Genomic DNA, 17,668 nt, shown 5'->3' with positions numbered 1-17,668 from the left:
CCCCCCACAACAGAAGAGAGGGGAAGAGAAGGAGCGTAAGGGAGGAAGAGAAAAGGGTGAGAGTGACACGAGAGGGAGGAGGCAATCAAGAAAGAGCAAGTGACTGGGTGAGTATAAGAACTAGGGGTGGAGATCAACCCCACAGAAGTGATGAGAGGAGTTTGTCTAGTCTCATAGTGTCATATGCACTGTATGTTATCTGTTGACACATCATAACCATGATAACAATGGGAACAAGTGCTGATGGCGGAGAACACACACACACACACACACACACACACACACACACACACACACACACACACACACACACACACACACACACACACACACACACACACACACACACACACACACACCACACACACACACACACACACACACACACACACACACACACACACACACACACACACACACAGTGATCCAAGGGGGGCCCCAGACAGATGAGCCTTAAGCCAACAGTGTGCGGAATTGACTCATAAATAGAAATGCCTGACCTTGTGAAACCATTGTCTTAGCATCGAGCATGTGTGCCACATGTGAGCAGCAGAACCGCTTGGTTTTTAGAAACATGTTTGTAGTTATCATTCACAACTGATAAGATGTGTTTTTTTCAGATTATTCCCACTGGGCAGAGGTACTGCACTCACACTATTCACTGACCTCAAATCTCAACAGTGTTATTGACAGAGGTATTAAGCATACGTAAGTGGTTATAAACACTACTTAAGGGCTATGAGCAAAACATTGATGCTGGGAGCATGACATGGGGACCTTAGATGTCTGCATAACATACAAGCGTAAGGCACTTCTTTAAAGCAATTAACTTGACATTGACACCCAAAGCACAGTACAGAGGCATGCATATTTACATATAAACGTTGACTACTGCTCCAAAGTGGTTGAAAACAAATACATTTCAAAACTTAACTAAATAAATGTTTAAGTTGTGAACTAACTACAAATATCAGCATTGTAAAGGGCAGCCCTGCCGAAACAGTCAGGTATCACTTAGACACATCTCTCTCTCTGTCTAGCTCTCTCTCTCTCCCTCCCTCTCTCTCTCTCTCCCTCCCTCTCTCTCTCTGTCTAGCTCTCTCTCTTGCTCTCATTCTCTCTCTCTCAATTTCAATTTCAATTCAATTTAAGGTCTTTATTGGCATGGGAAACATATGTTAACATTGCCAAAGCAAGTGAAGTAGATAATAAACAAAAGTGAAATTAACAATACAAATTAACAGTAAACATGACTCTCTCTCTTGCTCTCTCTCTCTCTCTCTCTGGCTCTCTCTCTCTCTCTCTCTCTCTCTCTCTCTCTCTCTCTCTCTCTCTCTCACTCTTTCTGGGCCAGTGTTCTAGGAGGTGCTGGGCTGCTCAGTGGAGAATTGAATAGGCAGAGGTTTGTATTGTGTATGAGGGTGTGTGTGTGTGCCAAGCAGGAGGGGTGAGAGGCAGGGTGGCCCACTAGTAGCCAAAGCCCTGAACAATCCATCCATGGGGCTGAGGACAAGGGGAGGGACAGGGTAGGACAGTGGCGGGGGACAGGGGAAACAGGGTTATTGAGCTCCAACGCTGGAGCATATTGCTGACCAGTCCAGAGCCGTCACTGGGCAGTGGGCCATGAATGGAGAACGCTGATCTCACCATTTTAACTTTTTTTAATACACAGAAAAAACACACAATGCAAAATGCTGGCGGCACAAGGCAGTTATTTTCTATTGTTTGTTAGGGTGTGTGTGTGTGTATATGTGTGTGTATAGATGAAAGAGTAGATCCATGTGTGTTTGAAGGTGAAGGTGCATACGTGCATGAGTGTGCATGAGATGGTGTGTGCGCACGCGTTTATACACACGCACAACTGTGTGTGTGTGCACAAATTGTAATGATGTTTCAATAATGATTGCGAAGTGTTTATTCTACAACATTCATAGCTTTATATAGTCAACACAAACATGAACATAAGAACAATTGCAACAAAACATGCTTTAGCACTTTTCACTAATATAACATATTGAGAGTAAAATGTTGAAGTAAAATGTTTCAAAAACATATTCAAGGTAAATAAATTCTAAAATAAGAAGGTGCAAATGAAATATATAATTCCCCAAAATTCCTGTTTTTCCACTATATTTACATGAATGCAGTTTCCTCTAATTGCTCATTACAAACCCAGTATTGTTTTAATAATAATAATAATTTGGTGGGTGCTTATATTTGTCCTAGTTCACATACATACAAGTGTGTATTAATGCACATGTGTGAATTGGAAGTGTGTTTTTTTTGCATATCCCAATTCCTCTGATACACTCTTGGAAAGTGGGGTCATGGCCAGTGTTTGCCTTTATCAACGGCGAACCGGGAGCAAGTGAGTGAGTCTGTCCAAGGCTGATCCAACAACCTATTTAGAGGGGGTAGGGAGTGAGTCTGTCAAAGGCTGATCCAACAACCTATTTAGAGGGGGTAGGGAGTGAGTCTGTCAAAGGCTGATCCCACTACCTATTTCAATGAATTCCCTAGTTTTCCAGAAATCTCAACTGGAGGATTCCTGGAATCAGGAAGGAATGAGTAGGAAATACTTATTTCCCTCATTAAAATGCAAATCAATTTATAACATTTTTGACATGTGTTTTTCTGGATTTTTTAGTTTTTATTCTGTCTCTCACTGTTCAAATAAACCTACCATTAAAATTATAGACTGATCATTTCTTTGTCAGTGGGCAAATGTACAAAATCAGCAGGGGATCAAATACTTTTTTCCCTCACTGTATATATATATTTAACTATACATATCTATATCTATAATGAACAAAAATATAAACACAACATGTAAAGTGTTGGTCCCATGTTTCATGAGTTGAACAAAAAGTGTATTTCTCTCAAATGTTGTGCACAAATTTGTTAACTGAGGAGTATTTCTGTCTTTAATAAAACCCTTTTGTGGGGAAAAACTCATTCTGATTGGATGGGCCTGGCTCCTGCCCTGTCGTGTGAAATCCATAGATTAGGGCCTAATGAATGTATTTCTATTGACTGATTTCTTTATATGAACTGTTGAACTGTAACTCAGTAAAATCTTTGAAATTGTTGCATGTTGTGTAAAAATGTTGTTCAGTCTGTAAGGTACGCTACCGGTCAAAAGTTTTAGAACACCTATTCATTGATGTCACATGCGTCAACATGAAAGACTCTGGGCTGCAGACTGTCGCTGAAGACTCTGGGCTGCAGACCGCCGCTGAAGACTCTGGGTGTCGCTGGAGGCTCCGGACTGGGGACCTTCGCTGCAGGCTCCGTGCCATGGATCATCACTGGAGGCTTTGTGCCATGGATCATCACTGGAGGCTCCGGGCCATGGATTATCACTGGAGGCTTCATGCCATGGATCATCCCTACAGGCTCCGGGCCATGGATCATCACTGGAGGCTTCGTGCGATGGATCATCCCTACAGGCTCCAGGCCATAGATCATCACTGGAGGCTTCGTGCCATGAATTATCACTACAGGCTCCGGGCCATGGATCATCACTGGAGGCTTCGTGCCATGGATTATCACTGGAGGCTTCGAACCATTGATCATCACTGGAGGCTTCCTACGGGGAGCTGGAACCGGTCTCACCAGACTGGGGAGATGCACTGAGGACCGTGTGCTTAAAGCAGGCACTGGCCGTACTGGGCTATGGAGGCGTACTGGAGGAAGACTGCGAGGAGCAGGCACAGGACGTACTGGGCTATGGTGGCGCACTGGAGGGAGAGTGCGCGGAGCAGGCACAGGACGTACAGGGCTATGGTGGCGCACTGGAGGGAGAGTGCGCGGAGCAGGCACAGGGTACACTGGGCCTTGGAGGCGCACTGGAGGTCTGGCGCTTAGGGCTGGCAGAACCCGTCCTGGCTCGATGTTGACTATAGCCCAGCAAGGGCGGAGCGCTGGTACAGGACGAACTGGACTGTGCTGGTGAATGAGGGGTACCATGCGTAGAGCAGGTGCAGGATAACCTGGGCCAAAGAGACGCACTGGAGACCAGATACGTTGAGCCAGTGCACTTCTCCCTGGCTGCCGGCCAACTCTAGCACGGCAACGGTGAGGAGCTTGCACCGAGCGCACCGGGCTGTGAGTACGCACTGGGGACACAGTGCGTATCACCGCATAACACGGTGCTTGCTCAGTCACTCGCTCCCCACGGTAAGCACGGGGAGTTGGCTCAGGTCTTAAACCCGCCTTAGCCAATCTCCCCGTGTGCCCCCCCCCAAAAACTGTTTTTGCCGCTGCCTCTCGGGCTTCCGTTGTTGCTTGCCTAGCCGTTCCTCCCAGTATCGCCGTTCCGCCTTCGCTGCCTCTATTTCCCATTGCGGACGGCGATACTCCCCAGGCCTTGTCCAGGGTCCTGCCCCATCTAGGATCTCCTCCCAGGTCCACTCCTCTGAGCCATACTGCTTGGTCCCGCTCGTCCTCCTGGAGAGTGCACGCTGCTTGGTCTTCCTGTGGTGGGTAGTTCTGTCACAGGCGTCAACATGAGTAGACCAAGGTGCAGCGTGGAATATGTTCATCTTGTATTTTACTGCCAAAAATGAACACTTTACAAATATAACAAAAATGACAGCCGACAGTTTCGTCAGGTACCTATAACAAAACAGAAAGTAACTACCCACAAAAAAACAAAGGAAAAACAGGCTGCCTAAGTATGGCTTCCAATCAGAGACAATGATAGACACCAGCCTCTGATTGGAACCCATACCCGGCCAAAACATAGAACACAAAACATAGAATCCCCACCCACCTATCACACCCTGGCCTAGCTAAACAGAGAAAACACAGCTCTCTTAGGTCAGAGCGTGACAATTGAAGGGTTTTTCTTTATTTTACAACTGGGAAATATATATATTAAGAGATACTGTTATATTGTCCTACCATCTTTAGTTACATAACACATTTTCTACATTGTAGAATAATAGCGAAGACATCAAAACTATGAAATAACACATGGAATCATGTCATAACCAAAAAAGTGTTAAAAAAATCTAAATATATTTTATATTTGAGATTCTTCAAATAGCCACCCTTTGCCTTGATGACAGCTTTGCATTTAATATAAAATATATTTTGATTTGTTTAACACTTTTTTGGTTACTACATGATTCCACATGTGTTATTTCATAGTTTTGATGTCTTCACTATTATTCTACAATGTAGAAAATAGTAAAAAGAAAGAAAAACGCTTGAATGAGTAGGTGTTCTAAAACTTTTGACTGGTATTGTATGTACAATTTTACATTGTGTGTCTGAGTGTGTATACACATTCACATCTATCATTTGTCATGACTCTCCTGGGAAGATCTGAAAGATCGGGTTACAGTGGGTCCGCTCTACAGCACTCTCTCTCTCGTAGAGCGGGAAGTCGGCTGTTTTATGACAGTCGTAAATACCGAAACTCCTTTCCCCACTCTGCCAAAATGAAAGTTGAGAATCCCTTTGTTACCACAGAGAAAGACTCTGCAGGAATTGTCCGTGTGTATTTCAAGAATAATTTGTTATGTAACTAAAGATGGTAGGACAATATAACGGTATCTCTTAATATATATATTTCCCAGTTGTCAAGGTCACATCCAAATGTGGGGGAATGTATGTGATTAAATACTTTATAACAAGCTCCAACTACGAAAGACTTTGATCTCTGGTGGACAAACCAAAGGCTTTATGTAGACTGACTATCCAGCAGACGGACCGGCGATCGCAGAGAGGGACAACAAAGGCATACACTCGTAAATATGTACATTGCATTTCTAAAATCCAAATGAGCGGTTGTTGGGGTGCTAAATATCCATATTTACGAGATGCTGGCCTTCTAGGCAGAGTTGCAAAGAAAAAGCCATACCTCAGACTGGCCAATAAAAATAAAAGATTAAGATGGGCAAAAGAACACAGACACTGGACAGAGGAACTCTGCCTAGAAGGCCAGCATCCCGGAGTCGGCTCTTCACTGTTGATATTAAAACTGGTGTTTTGTGGGTACTATTTAACGAAGCTGCCAGTTGAGGACTTGTGAGTTGTCTGTCTCTCAAACTAGACACTCTAATGTACTTGTCCTCTTACTCAGTTGTGCACCGGGGCCTCCCACTACTCTTTCTATTCTGGTTAGAGCCAGTTTGCGCTGTTCTGTGAAGGGAGTAGTACACAGCGTTGTACAAGATCTTCAGTTTCTTGGAAATGTCTCGAATGGAATAGCCTTCATTTCTCAGTACAAGAATAGACTGACGAGTTTCAGAAGAAATGTCTTTGTTTCTGGCCATTTTGAGCCTGTAATCAAACCCACAAATGCTGATGCTCCAGATACTCAACTAGTCTAAAGAAGACCAGCTTTACTGCTTCTTTAATCAGAACAACAGTTTTCAGCTGTGCTAGCATTATTGCAAAAGGGTTTTCTAATGATCAATTAGCCTTTTAAAATTATAAACTTGGATTAGCTAACACAACGTGCCATTGGAACACAGGAGTGATGGTTGCTGATAATGGGCCTCTGTACGCCTATGTAGATATTCCATAAAAAATCTGCCGTTTCCAGCTACAATAGTCATTTACAACATTAACAATATCTACACTGTATTTCTGATCATGTGCTTTTCTTTCAAAAACAAGGACATTTCTAAGTGACCCCAAACTTTTGAATGGTAGTGTATGTGACACCCAACGTGTTCGGTGTGCGAGTTCATTAACAAGTGCATCGGTGATGTTGTACTCACAGCGTCTATTAACCTCTCTGGGCCAGTGGGACGCTTGCGTCCCACCTACTCAACAGCCAGTGGAATCCCGTGGCGCGTTATTCAAATACCTTAGAAATGCTATTACTTCAATTTCTCAAACATATGACTATTTTACAGCATTTTAAAGACAAGACTCTCATTAATCTAACCACACTGTCCGATTTCAAAAAGGCTTTACAACGAAAGCAAAACATTAGATTATGTCAGCAGAGTACCCAGCCAGAAATAATCAGACACCCATTTTTCAAGCTAGCATATAATGTCACATAAACCCAAACCACAGCTAAATGCAGCACTAACCTTTGATGATCTTCATCAGATGACAATCCTAGGACATTATGTTATACAATACATGCATGTTTTGTTCAATCAAGTTCATATTTATATCAAAAAACAGCTTTTTACATTAGCATGTGACTAGCATGTGACTAGCTTTCCCACCGAACACTTCCGGTGAATTTACTAAATTACTCACGATAAACGTTCACAAAAAACATAACAATTATTTTAAGAATTATAGATACAGAACTCCTTTATGCACTCGCTATGTCCGATTTTAAAATAGCTTTTCGGTGAAAGCACATTTTGCAACATTCTGAGTAGATAGCCCAGCCATCACAGGCTAGCTATTTTGACACCCACAAAGTGTGGTACTCACCAAACTCCGATTTACTATTAGAAAAGTTTGATTACCTTTGGTGTTCTTCGTCAGAATGCACTCCCAGGACTTCTACTTCAATAACAAATGTTGGTTTGGTCCCAAATAATCCATAGTTATATCCAAATAGCGGCGTTTTGTTCGTGCGTTCATGACACTATCCGAAGGGTAAATAAGGGTGACGCGCCCGACGCGTTTCGTGACAAAAAAATTCAAAATATTCCATTACCGTACTTCGAAGCATGTCAACCGCTGTTTAAAATCAATTTTTATGCAATTTTTCTCGTAAAAAAGCGATAATATTCCGACCGGGAGTGGGTGTTTTCGTTCAAAGAGAGAGAAAGTAAACATGGTGTCAGCTCGGGCACACGCCTCCAGTCTCATTGTCCTCAGATCGACCACTTAGAAAATGCGCTAATGTTTTTCAGCCATGGCCTGCAAAGCCACCATTCAGCTTTCTGGCGCCTTCTGAGAGCCTATGGGAGCATTAGAAAATGTCACGTCATGCCAGAGATCCCCTGTTTTGGTTAGAGATGATCAAGAAGGCCATGAAATGGTCAGAGAGAGCGCTTCCTGTTTGGAATCTTCTCAGGTTTTGGCCTGCCAAATGAGTTCTGTTATACTCACAGACACCATTCAAACAGTTTTAGAAACTTTAGGGTGTTTTCTATCCAAATAATTATATGCATATTCTAGTTACTGGGCAGGAGTAGTAACCAGATTAAATCGGGTACGTTTTTTATCCGGCCGTGCAAATACTGCCCCCATCCCCAACAGGTTAAAAACATTCCCCAACCAGAAACCGTGGATTGATGGCAGCATTCGCGCAAAACTGAACGCGCAAACCACTGCTTTTAATCAGGTCAAGGTGACCTGAAAACATGACCGAAAACAAACAGTGTAGCTATTCCCTCCACAAGGCAATCAAACAAGCTAAGCGTCAGTACAGAGACAAAGTGGAGTCACAATTCAACGGCTCAGACACGAGAGGTATGTGGCAGGGTCTACAGTCAATCACGGAATACAAAAGAAAAATCATCCCCGTCGCGGATCACGATGTCTTGCTCCCAGACAGACTGAACAACTTTTTTGCTCGCTTTGAGGACAATACAGTGCCACTTACACGGCCCGCTACCAAAACCTGCGGGCTCTCCTTCACTGTAGCCAACGTGAGTAAAACATTTAAGCGTGTTAACCCTCGCAAGGCTGCAGGCCCAGACGGCATCCCCGGCCGCGTCCTCAGAGCATGCGCAGACCAGCTGGCTGGTGTGTTTACAGACATATTCAATCAAGCCTTATCCCAGTCTGCTGTCCCCACATGCTTCAAGAGGGCCACCATTGTTCTTGTTCCTAAGAAAGCTAAGGTAACTGAGCTAAATGACTACCGCCCTGTAGCACTCACTTCCGTCATCATGAAGTGCTTTGAGAGACTAGTCAAGGACCATATCACCTCCACCCTACCTGACACCCTAGACCCACTCCAATTTGCTTACCACCACAATAGGTCCACAGACGACGCAATCACCATCACACTGCACACTGCCCTAACCCATCTGGACAAGAGGAGTACCTATGTAAGAATGCTGTTCATCGATTACAGCTCAGCATTTAACACCATAGTACCCTCCAAACTCGTCATTAAGCTCGAGACCCTGGGTCTCGACCCCACCCTGTGCAACTGAGTCCTGGACTTCCAAACGGCCCACCCCCAGGTGGTGAGGGTAGGTAACAACATCTCCACCCCGCTGATCCTCAACACTGGGTCCCCACAAGGGTGCGTTCTCATCCCTCTACTGTACTCCCTGTTCACCCATGACTGCGTGGCCATGCACGCCTCCAACTCAATCATCAAGTTTGCAGATGACACTACAGTGGAAGGCTTGATTACCAACAACGACGAGACGGCCTACAGGGAGGAGGTGAGGGCCCTCGGAGTGTGGTGTCAGGAAAATAACCTCACACTCAATGTCAACAAAACAAAGGAGATGATTGTGGACTTCAGGAAACAGCAGAGGGAGCAGCCCCCTATCAACATTGACGGGACAGTAGTGGAGAGGGTGGAGAGTTTTAAGTTCCTCGGCGTACACTTCACGGACAAACTGAAATGGTCCATCCACACAGACAGCGTGGTGAAGAAGGAGCAGCAGCGCCTCTTCAACCTCAGGAGGCTGAAGACATTTTTACAGATGCACAATCAAGAGCATCCTGTCGGGTTGTATCACCGCCTGGTACTGCAGCTGCTCCGCCCATAACCGGAAGGCTCTCCAGAGGGTAGTAAGGTCTGCACAACGCATCACCGGGTGCAAACTACCTGCCCTCCAGGACACCTACACCACCCGATGTCACAGGAAGGCCAAAAAGATCATCAAGGACAACAACCACCCGAGCCACTGCCTGTTCACCCCGCTATCATCCAGAAGGCGAGGTCAGTACAGGTGCATCAAAGCGGGGACCGAGAGACTGAAAAACAGCTTCTATCTCAAGGCCATCAGACTGTTAAACAGCCATCATTAACATTGAGTGGCTGCTGCCAACATACTGACTCAAGTCCACCCACTTTAATAATGGAAAAATTGATGTAATCAATTTATCACTAGCCACTTCATATTATATAATGTTTACCTACCCTACATTACTCATCTCTTATGTATATACTGTACGCTATACCATCTACTGCATCTTGCAATCTGATGTAATTAAATGTATCACTAGCCATTTTAAACAATGCCCTTTATATAATGTTCTCATACCCTACATTGCTCATCTCATATGTATATACTGTACGCTATACCATCTACTGCATCTTGATGTAATGTATCACTAGCCACTTTAAACAATGTCACTTCATATAATGTTTTCATACCCTGCATTGCTCATCTCATATGTATATACTGTACTCTATACCATCTACTGCATCTTGCCTATGCCGTTCGGCCATCACTCATTTATATATTTTTATGTACATATTTGTATTCATTCCTTTACACTTGTGTGTAGAAGGTAGTTGTTGTGAAATTGTTAGGTTATATTACTTGTTAGATATTACTGCATGGTCAGAACTAGAAGCACAAGCATTTCGCTACACTTGCATTAACACCTGCTAACCATGTGTATGTGACAAATACATTTGATTTGATTTGATTTGATCCAGTTCCAGTGGGATATGTCTCTCGATTCCCAGGGAGTATGACGGGACGGCAGTACAGTGCCAGGGGTTCCTCCTACAACTGGACTTATACCTGGCCACCGTTCACGCAGCTCCCTCGGGAAGGGAGAGAGTGTCCGCCCTCGTCTCATGCCTCTCGGCAAGAGCTCTGGAGTGGGCAAACACCGTATGGGGAGAAGGAGACGCGGCGTTGGACCACTTCGAGGAGTTAACCTGCCACGCCCGGGCCGTCTTCGACCATCCACCCGAAGGGAGACCGGCGGGGGAACGGCTCTTCCATTTGAGGCAGGGGACGAGGAGCGCACAGGAGTTCGCACTGGAATTCCGGACCTTGGCCACCGGAGCAGGATGGAACGACAGGGCCCTCATCGACCACTACCGATGCAGCCTGCGCGAGGACATCCGACGGGAGTTGGCCTGTAGGGATGCCACCATCACCTTTGACCAACTGGTGGATCTGTCCATCCGGTTGGATAACCTGCTGGTCACCCACGGACGTCCAGAGGGGGCTCTGTTGGTTCCATCTTCCAGCACTCCCGGTCCGGTGCCCATGGAGCAGGGAGGGGCTGAGCGTAGGGAGGCTGGAGGAGGGGCCTTCACGTGCACCATGTGTGGCCGCAGAGGGCACACTGCCGGTCGGTGCCGGGTTGGTCCCTCTGGGAGTCGAGGCAGCAGGCAGGGCACTCTGGCGTCACCCCAGGTGAGTCTGCACCACTCCCATCCAGAGTCCTTTGTTGTCCACCTGTTTGTACCTGTTTGTTTTCCTGAGTTTTCCCCGCATTCCCAGCATAAGGCGCTCGTCGATTCAGGTGCAGCTGGGGACTTTATTGACAGAGCGCTAGTCCTTAGTTTAGGGATCCCCATTATTCCTGTGGTTAGACCTTTCCCTGTACACGCTCTGGATAGTCGACCATTAGGGTCCGGGTTAATCAGGGAAGCCACCATCTCCCTGGCCATGGAGACGCAAGGGGGTCATGAGGAGAGAATTAGTCTCTTCCTCATTGACTCTCCTGCGTTTCCCATGGTACTAGGACTTCCCTGGTTGGCTCGTCATAACCCCACCATTTCCTGGCAACAGAGGACTCTCACGGGGTGGTTGCGAGAGTGCTCGGGGAGGTGTGTAGGGGTTTCCGTTGGTGCTACCACGGTGGAAAGTCCAGACCAGGTCTCTACCGTGCGCATTCCCCCAGAATATGCCGATTTGGCTCGACTCAATTACCACCCCATCGATTGGGGGATTGTTCGATAAATCTCCTGGTAGACGCAGTACTTCCCAGGAGTCACGTGTATACCCTGTCGCAAGCGGAGATGGTGGCTATGGAGACATATGTCTCCGAATCCTTGCGGCAGGGGTACATTCGGTCCTCCACTTCACCCAGTGTAAGGCTCCTAGACACCTGCAAAGAGGTAAGCTACATCCCTTACCCGTTCCACAACGGCCTTGGTCACACCTGTCGGTGGATTTTCTAACGGATCTTCCTCCCTCACAGGGAAAGACATTAACATTGATTATTAATGAGTACAAACCCCCAGCACTACCCAGTACTGACGGAAGTCCCGCCTTCACGGGAATCCCATGTGGCTTCGGCCTTAGGGTACATTCACCACCAGGGTCACAAATCCCTAACATTTGAACTACTGGTTACACTTGTGATAATCCAGCCAATCTCAATTAATCGTCTCATTCAATCTAATAAACTAAATTGTCGAATATACCTTTTTAGGGTCTTCCAATTAAATGAGACATTTTAAACTTTCCCATATTAATCTAGATGAACCAACTTCTCAGGTTAATTAAAGTTTAATTCCCAGTTGCCTATCCAGGTATGATTCATCATTATCATTGATTAATCAAGTCAATTTGCTTTTGCAAATTCATTCACGTCCAACTCCCACATTGCGGATACAGTATTGATGGTTCATTAACGTCTATAAATAGATTAAAATTGTCTTTGCAGCTTCCAATGAATTCCAAAACCAAACTTTAGAAAAAAATAGGAACATTTTTCCGCTCAATTTTTCAAATAATGTGCAAGCTATCAGAGGGGGTGGTCCCCACTCCCCCGTTAACTGGTGAACCCTTACCCATAAAAGGATTGATCTCTGACCTCAGCATTGATACCAACCCTAAATATGCCATTAGCGGAAAAACAGTAGAAATCGTGACAAATGCTCTCCAAAATCAACCATGGGCGCAGGCCTTGTAAAGGTTCTCTCCAGTTTAGCCCTGATGTCTTGCCATCCAAGATTGGCATCGGTCCAATACCGCAGTGATCAGCCGAAGCACGGTCAGGACACTGTAAACACAAAGGGACAGGTAGAGAACCGGGAAACTAATGACAAACGCAGAAATGGGAAAAATTCTGCTAGCTATGGAACTGCGTTTGAAAATGGAACAATTAAATGTAATTGCAAAAACTTATGACAACAAACGAGCGCAAACTCTTCAACAAAACGGTCTTCTACAGGAACAAAATCGTATTCTACAGGAACAACTCGATTTAGCCAAAACTAAACACAACAATGTCCACACCACACTAGATACATTTGACAAGTTATCTACAAACAGGAGCGTGCAACTTGATAACATGCATGCAGTTTTGTTGAGCGTTACTCAAAGTAACAATGTTCTACTCCAAATTCTGCAGACCAAAGACGATCAGTTAATGACCATCATGAATAAGTTGGATGACAAGTCAGCAGAACTCATTGAAGTCACTGACCTATTGAATGATGAGAGAACTCAGGTGATGAAGATAGAAATATTGATTTCCAAGCAAGCGGAGGAAGTCTCATCACTGAATTTCATCACTGACCTCTATCTGCAAACCATGTCAGATAAGTATGAGACCGAACAGAGCAACTGCGATACTCACGTGTCCAAAATCAGTACTCTAAGCACTCAAGTGGACTCTTGCAATGCAGCAGAATACCACCCTTAGGTACCATCTGGAGGAATTCCAGAACAGTCACGCACTACAGCGTGACTACCCAACCAAGCAACCAGAGCCCGGTACTCAAAGGAGTGAAGACGATAGAAGGTTCAGACTTTGCCTCCCTCATGTGTCCCTCAGTCTTCTCTTGGCCATTCGGCACTGAGTGATATTGCGCCTCTTTGCCAACAAAGACAAAGCCTGGCTTTTCCTCTTGTCCTTTCGGACCCAATTTCCCCACAGGATGAAGCCAACCCTCTCCTAGCTGAAATAGGACGCATTGGATGGCTACCCGAACACTACAGGTTCTGACAGGCTTTACCTGTTGAAGTGAACATCGAATAGACACGTGACGAGGTTCATTCGTCTACAACAGCAACACATGATAAACGACTACTCTAAACTTGCCACAGCTTTTAAATTATAGTTCAGTGGTTCTGCGACTCGCAAACACAATAGCCCACTGGCTAACACTGTCAAACAAGCTCAGAATGAACACCCACAAGCTTAATATCATAGGCTTCGTTCAGCTTGCTTTGGTCTACTCAGTGAAACAGGAATAGAAGAGCTGTTACCATTCAAACAAATGTTTCTGTCGAACATGTATCCCACCTTCATTACTTACTTGGGACTTACAGCCCATGTTGGCTTGCCTATCTTACAACTCAGAGAGCTTGCAAGCACAGCGTTTGAGGCATCAAAAGCTTGCAATGCTAAGAGCCCTGACGTCTCAGTTTTGAAGTTTGACCAGGAGCACTCACTCCAGTTAGAGGATGCATTATCAGGTATTGGAGCGTTGCGAGATGACGCACAACAACGGTTTCTACCACGAAACCATGAATCCAATAACCACCGCGGTCGAAATAACTGTAAAGTACGTCGCCATCGAAACGACTACCGCTTCAATCAACCTGTTCGCTACGTTCCTGCACCCAACCCACAAACATACCTATCACCACTACAATGGTGTAAGACACATTGACGTGTAGTAAAACTACTACATGTCCCCTTAACACGTCTTGAGGTTGACATCAATTCTTACTGACCTCCAGGCATTGACCTGGAAATTATCTGAGGATGTCAGACTCATTTTGAACAAGTTGCAGCCTACACAGATACTTGGTTCTTTCCCTTGGTATGTGTGCTTGTGTAAGCACAAACGCACACGTACAACGGAACATTTAATGAGGATTTATGCTCAGATCACTTAAGGATTTATTGGGCTCACTTGGACTCAATCACCTGTTTTACCTCCCCTATATTTGTCAGTTCCCCACTGCTGCATTAATGTACGTATGTCATTTGGTTACCTGGTTCTGAAGCTGTTCTTGTCCTATTCCATGTCTGTCCTACATTAAATGTTCAACTCCCCGTACCTGCTTCTCATTTACGGCGTCGATTCTTACAATCACGTAGTTATCGGCATTGGATAGTGCCCTAAGCAATACACTGCAAATTAGGAAAGCCCTAGATATGACATTAGACAATGCCATGATAGGGTCATTTTGCTAAGACCTTGGACGTATATAGAATACAGTCCAATTAGATGATTAAAGTGTAATAACTATATTTTGTATCTCTTTTGTTTATGCTTTCATTCCTTTTCCTTTCATTTCCATTGACACTTAAGAAGTGATAGAGCCATAAACAAGTTCCCCATACAACCATCACTTAGTGCCACAACGCTGCTCATTTGGGAAGAAATGTAATTATGTATTTTGTGAGTGTGTGTGCATTGCTAACATCTGCCTAAGATACTGCCTAGATCCACCAGCCTGGACGACCAGACGACGAGTCCGGAATGGCGATCCCAATCCGGACATCCGCTGCCCATCCTTGTGGCAGCTTACTCCATTTGCAGAAATCCTAGTCGGGTCAACCACTAGAGGGAGGCCGCAACGGCAATCACCAACCAGGACATCCCCTGGCCATTCTTGTGATGGTTTGCAGCTGTCAGAAAGCCTACCAGGGTAAATCACCAGGGTGGCGGGGACTGCTACGCTGATCCACAAACCTGGACATCTGAGATTCATTCTTATGTTGGGTTGCAACTTGCAGGATCCTTCCAACTTGAACCCACCAGAGGGAGACTGTCATGACTCTCATGTGAAGATCTGAAGGATCAGGTTACAGTGGGTCCGCTCTACAGCACGCTCTCTCAAGTAGAGTGGGAAGTCAGCTGTAGAATCATAGTGAAGACATCCAAACTGTGAAATAATACATATGGAATCATGTAGTAACCAACACATTTTTTAACAAATCAAAATATATTTAATATTTTAGATTGTTCAACGTAGCCACCTTTTGCCTTGATGACAGCTTTGCACACTCTTAGCATTCTGTCAACCAGCTTCATGGGGAATGCTTTTCCAACAGTCTTGAAGGAATTCCCAAATAATGCTGAGCACTTGTTGGCTGCTTTTCCTTCACTCTGCAGTCCAACTCATCCCAAACCATCTCAATTGGGTTGAGGTTGGGTGATTGTGGAGGCCAGGTGATCTGATTCAGCACTCCATCACTCTCCTTGGTCAAATAGCCCTTACACAGCCTGGAGGTGTTTGGGTCATTGTCCTGTTAAAAAACAAATGATAGTCCCACTAAGCGCAAACCAGATGGGATGGCGTATCGCTGCAGAATGCTGTGGTAGCCATGCTGGTTAAGTGTACCTTGAATTCTAAATAAATCACTGACAGTATCACCAGCAAAGCACCCCACACATCACACCTCCTCTTCCTTTGGATTCATCAGACCAAAGGACAGATTTCCACCTGTCTAATGTCCATTGCTCGTGTTTATTGGCCCAAGCAAGTCTCTTCTTCTTATTGGTGTCCTTTAGTAGTGGTTTCTTTGTAGCAATTCGACCATGAAGGCCTGATTCACACTGTCTCCTCTGAACAGTTGATGTTGAGATGTGTCTGTTACATGAACTCTGTGAAGCATTTATTTGGCCTGCATTTTGAGGTGCAGTTAACTCTAATGAACTTATCCTCTACAGCAGAGGTAACTCTGGGTCTTCTTTTCCTGTGGCGGTCCTCATGAGAGCCAGTTTCATTATAGCGCTTGATGGTTTTTGCGACTGCACTTGAAGAAACTTTCATAGTTCTAAGAGCCTGGGCCACATTTACATCCAGAGGAACCTAGAAGAGGAAGAGAAGGAGGATGAGGAGGAGGGGCGGGAGAGAGGGAGGAGGAGGGGGAGGAGGAGAGATAAAGTACAGGTCCATGATTAGATTTAGACCCCCCCCTCTCACACACACACACACACACACACACACACACACACACACACACACACACACACACACACACACACACACACACACACACACACACACACACACACACACACACACACACACACACACACACACACACACACACACACACACACACTGAGCCTGCTGACGAAGCAGTCTGCTGTGGTTTTTAGGGGCGAGGTAGAGAGCCCCAGCCCCCAGAGAGGCCCCCACACTGGGCCCCCACATACACCAGTGCTCTCAGCAGATCCAGCCTTTGCTTGGCCAACAGAGACAGGGTCACTGCTGGGTTCACCTGCAGAGATAAAAATAGACAAATAATAGTGATCAATTCACAGTAATTCTGTGGCAAAAGTTTAGAGTCATACACATGCATGTAGACACAACCAAGTCCATAAAAGTAGGTTCACCTGTGCCCAGCTGATCTCTCCAAAGCAGTGTCCCAGGGTGACAGCCACCATGCCTGCGGCCAGGGCTGGGTAGAGGAGCCCCATGGAGGCCTCTCCAGGGCCCGGCACAGAGGCCCCCAGCACAGCACTCACAAACACCAGAGAACCCAGCAACTCGGCCAGCATGGCACGCCAGAACTCACGACTACGCAACTCCTCAGGGAAAGGGGACAGAGGCACATGTTTATCTAGCATTCAACTACCATTGTAAATACCATATAAACCCTGTGTCTTGAATATAAATATATGATTTCTATTAGCATTCTAACCAACACTATCCAAATCAAATGGCCTAGCAGTTTATAATCAAGTTATGATAGTAATCTGTGGATTGATCATTATCAATGTCTGAACAGACCTAAGTGTCACATTGATCAAAGGTTCAGGTTATTAACATCACTTGACTAACTAATTGCCTGATCATGTCCATTCACTTCTTGCCAACAGGTA

At 45.3% G+C, this 17,668-nt stretch overlaps 1 protein-coding gene across 1 annotated transcript; it reads right to left on the bottom strand.

Annotated features, from left to right (window-relative positions):
- Nucleotides 1-16,938: 16,938 nt before the first annotated feature.
- On the bottom strand, nucleotides 16,939-17,413 carry LOC115168889 (lens fiber major intrinsic protein-like). The gene is made up of 2 exons (XM_029724413.1): nucleotides 17,180-17,413; nucleotides 16,939-17,064 (listed from the first exon to the last, which is right to left on the bottom strand). Exons 1-2 carry the CDS (start codon nucleotides 17,411-17,413, stop codon nucleotides 16,939-16,941), a joined length of 360 nt encoding a protein of 119 aa, XP_029580273.1.
- Between the last annotated feature and the right edge of the window lie 255 nt (nucleotides 17,414-17,668).

The sequence above is a fragment of the Salmo trutta genome, chromosome 30 (assembly GCF_901001165.1).
Source record: "Salmo trutta chromosome 30, fSalTru1.1, whole genome shotgun sequence".
Lineage (NCBI taxonomy): Eukaryota > Metazoa > Chordata > Actinopteri > Salmoniformes > Salmonidae > Salmo > Salmo trutta.
The sequence above is the reverse complement of the archived record's forward strand: the minus strand, read 5'-3'. Positions and strand labels throughout refer to the sequence as shown.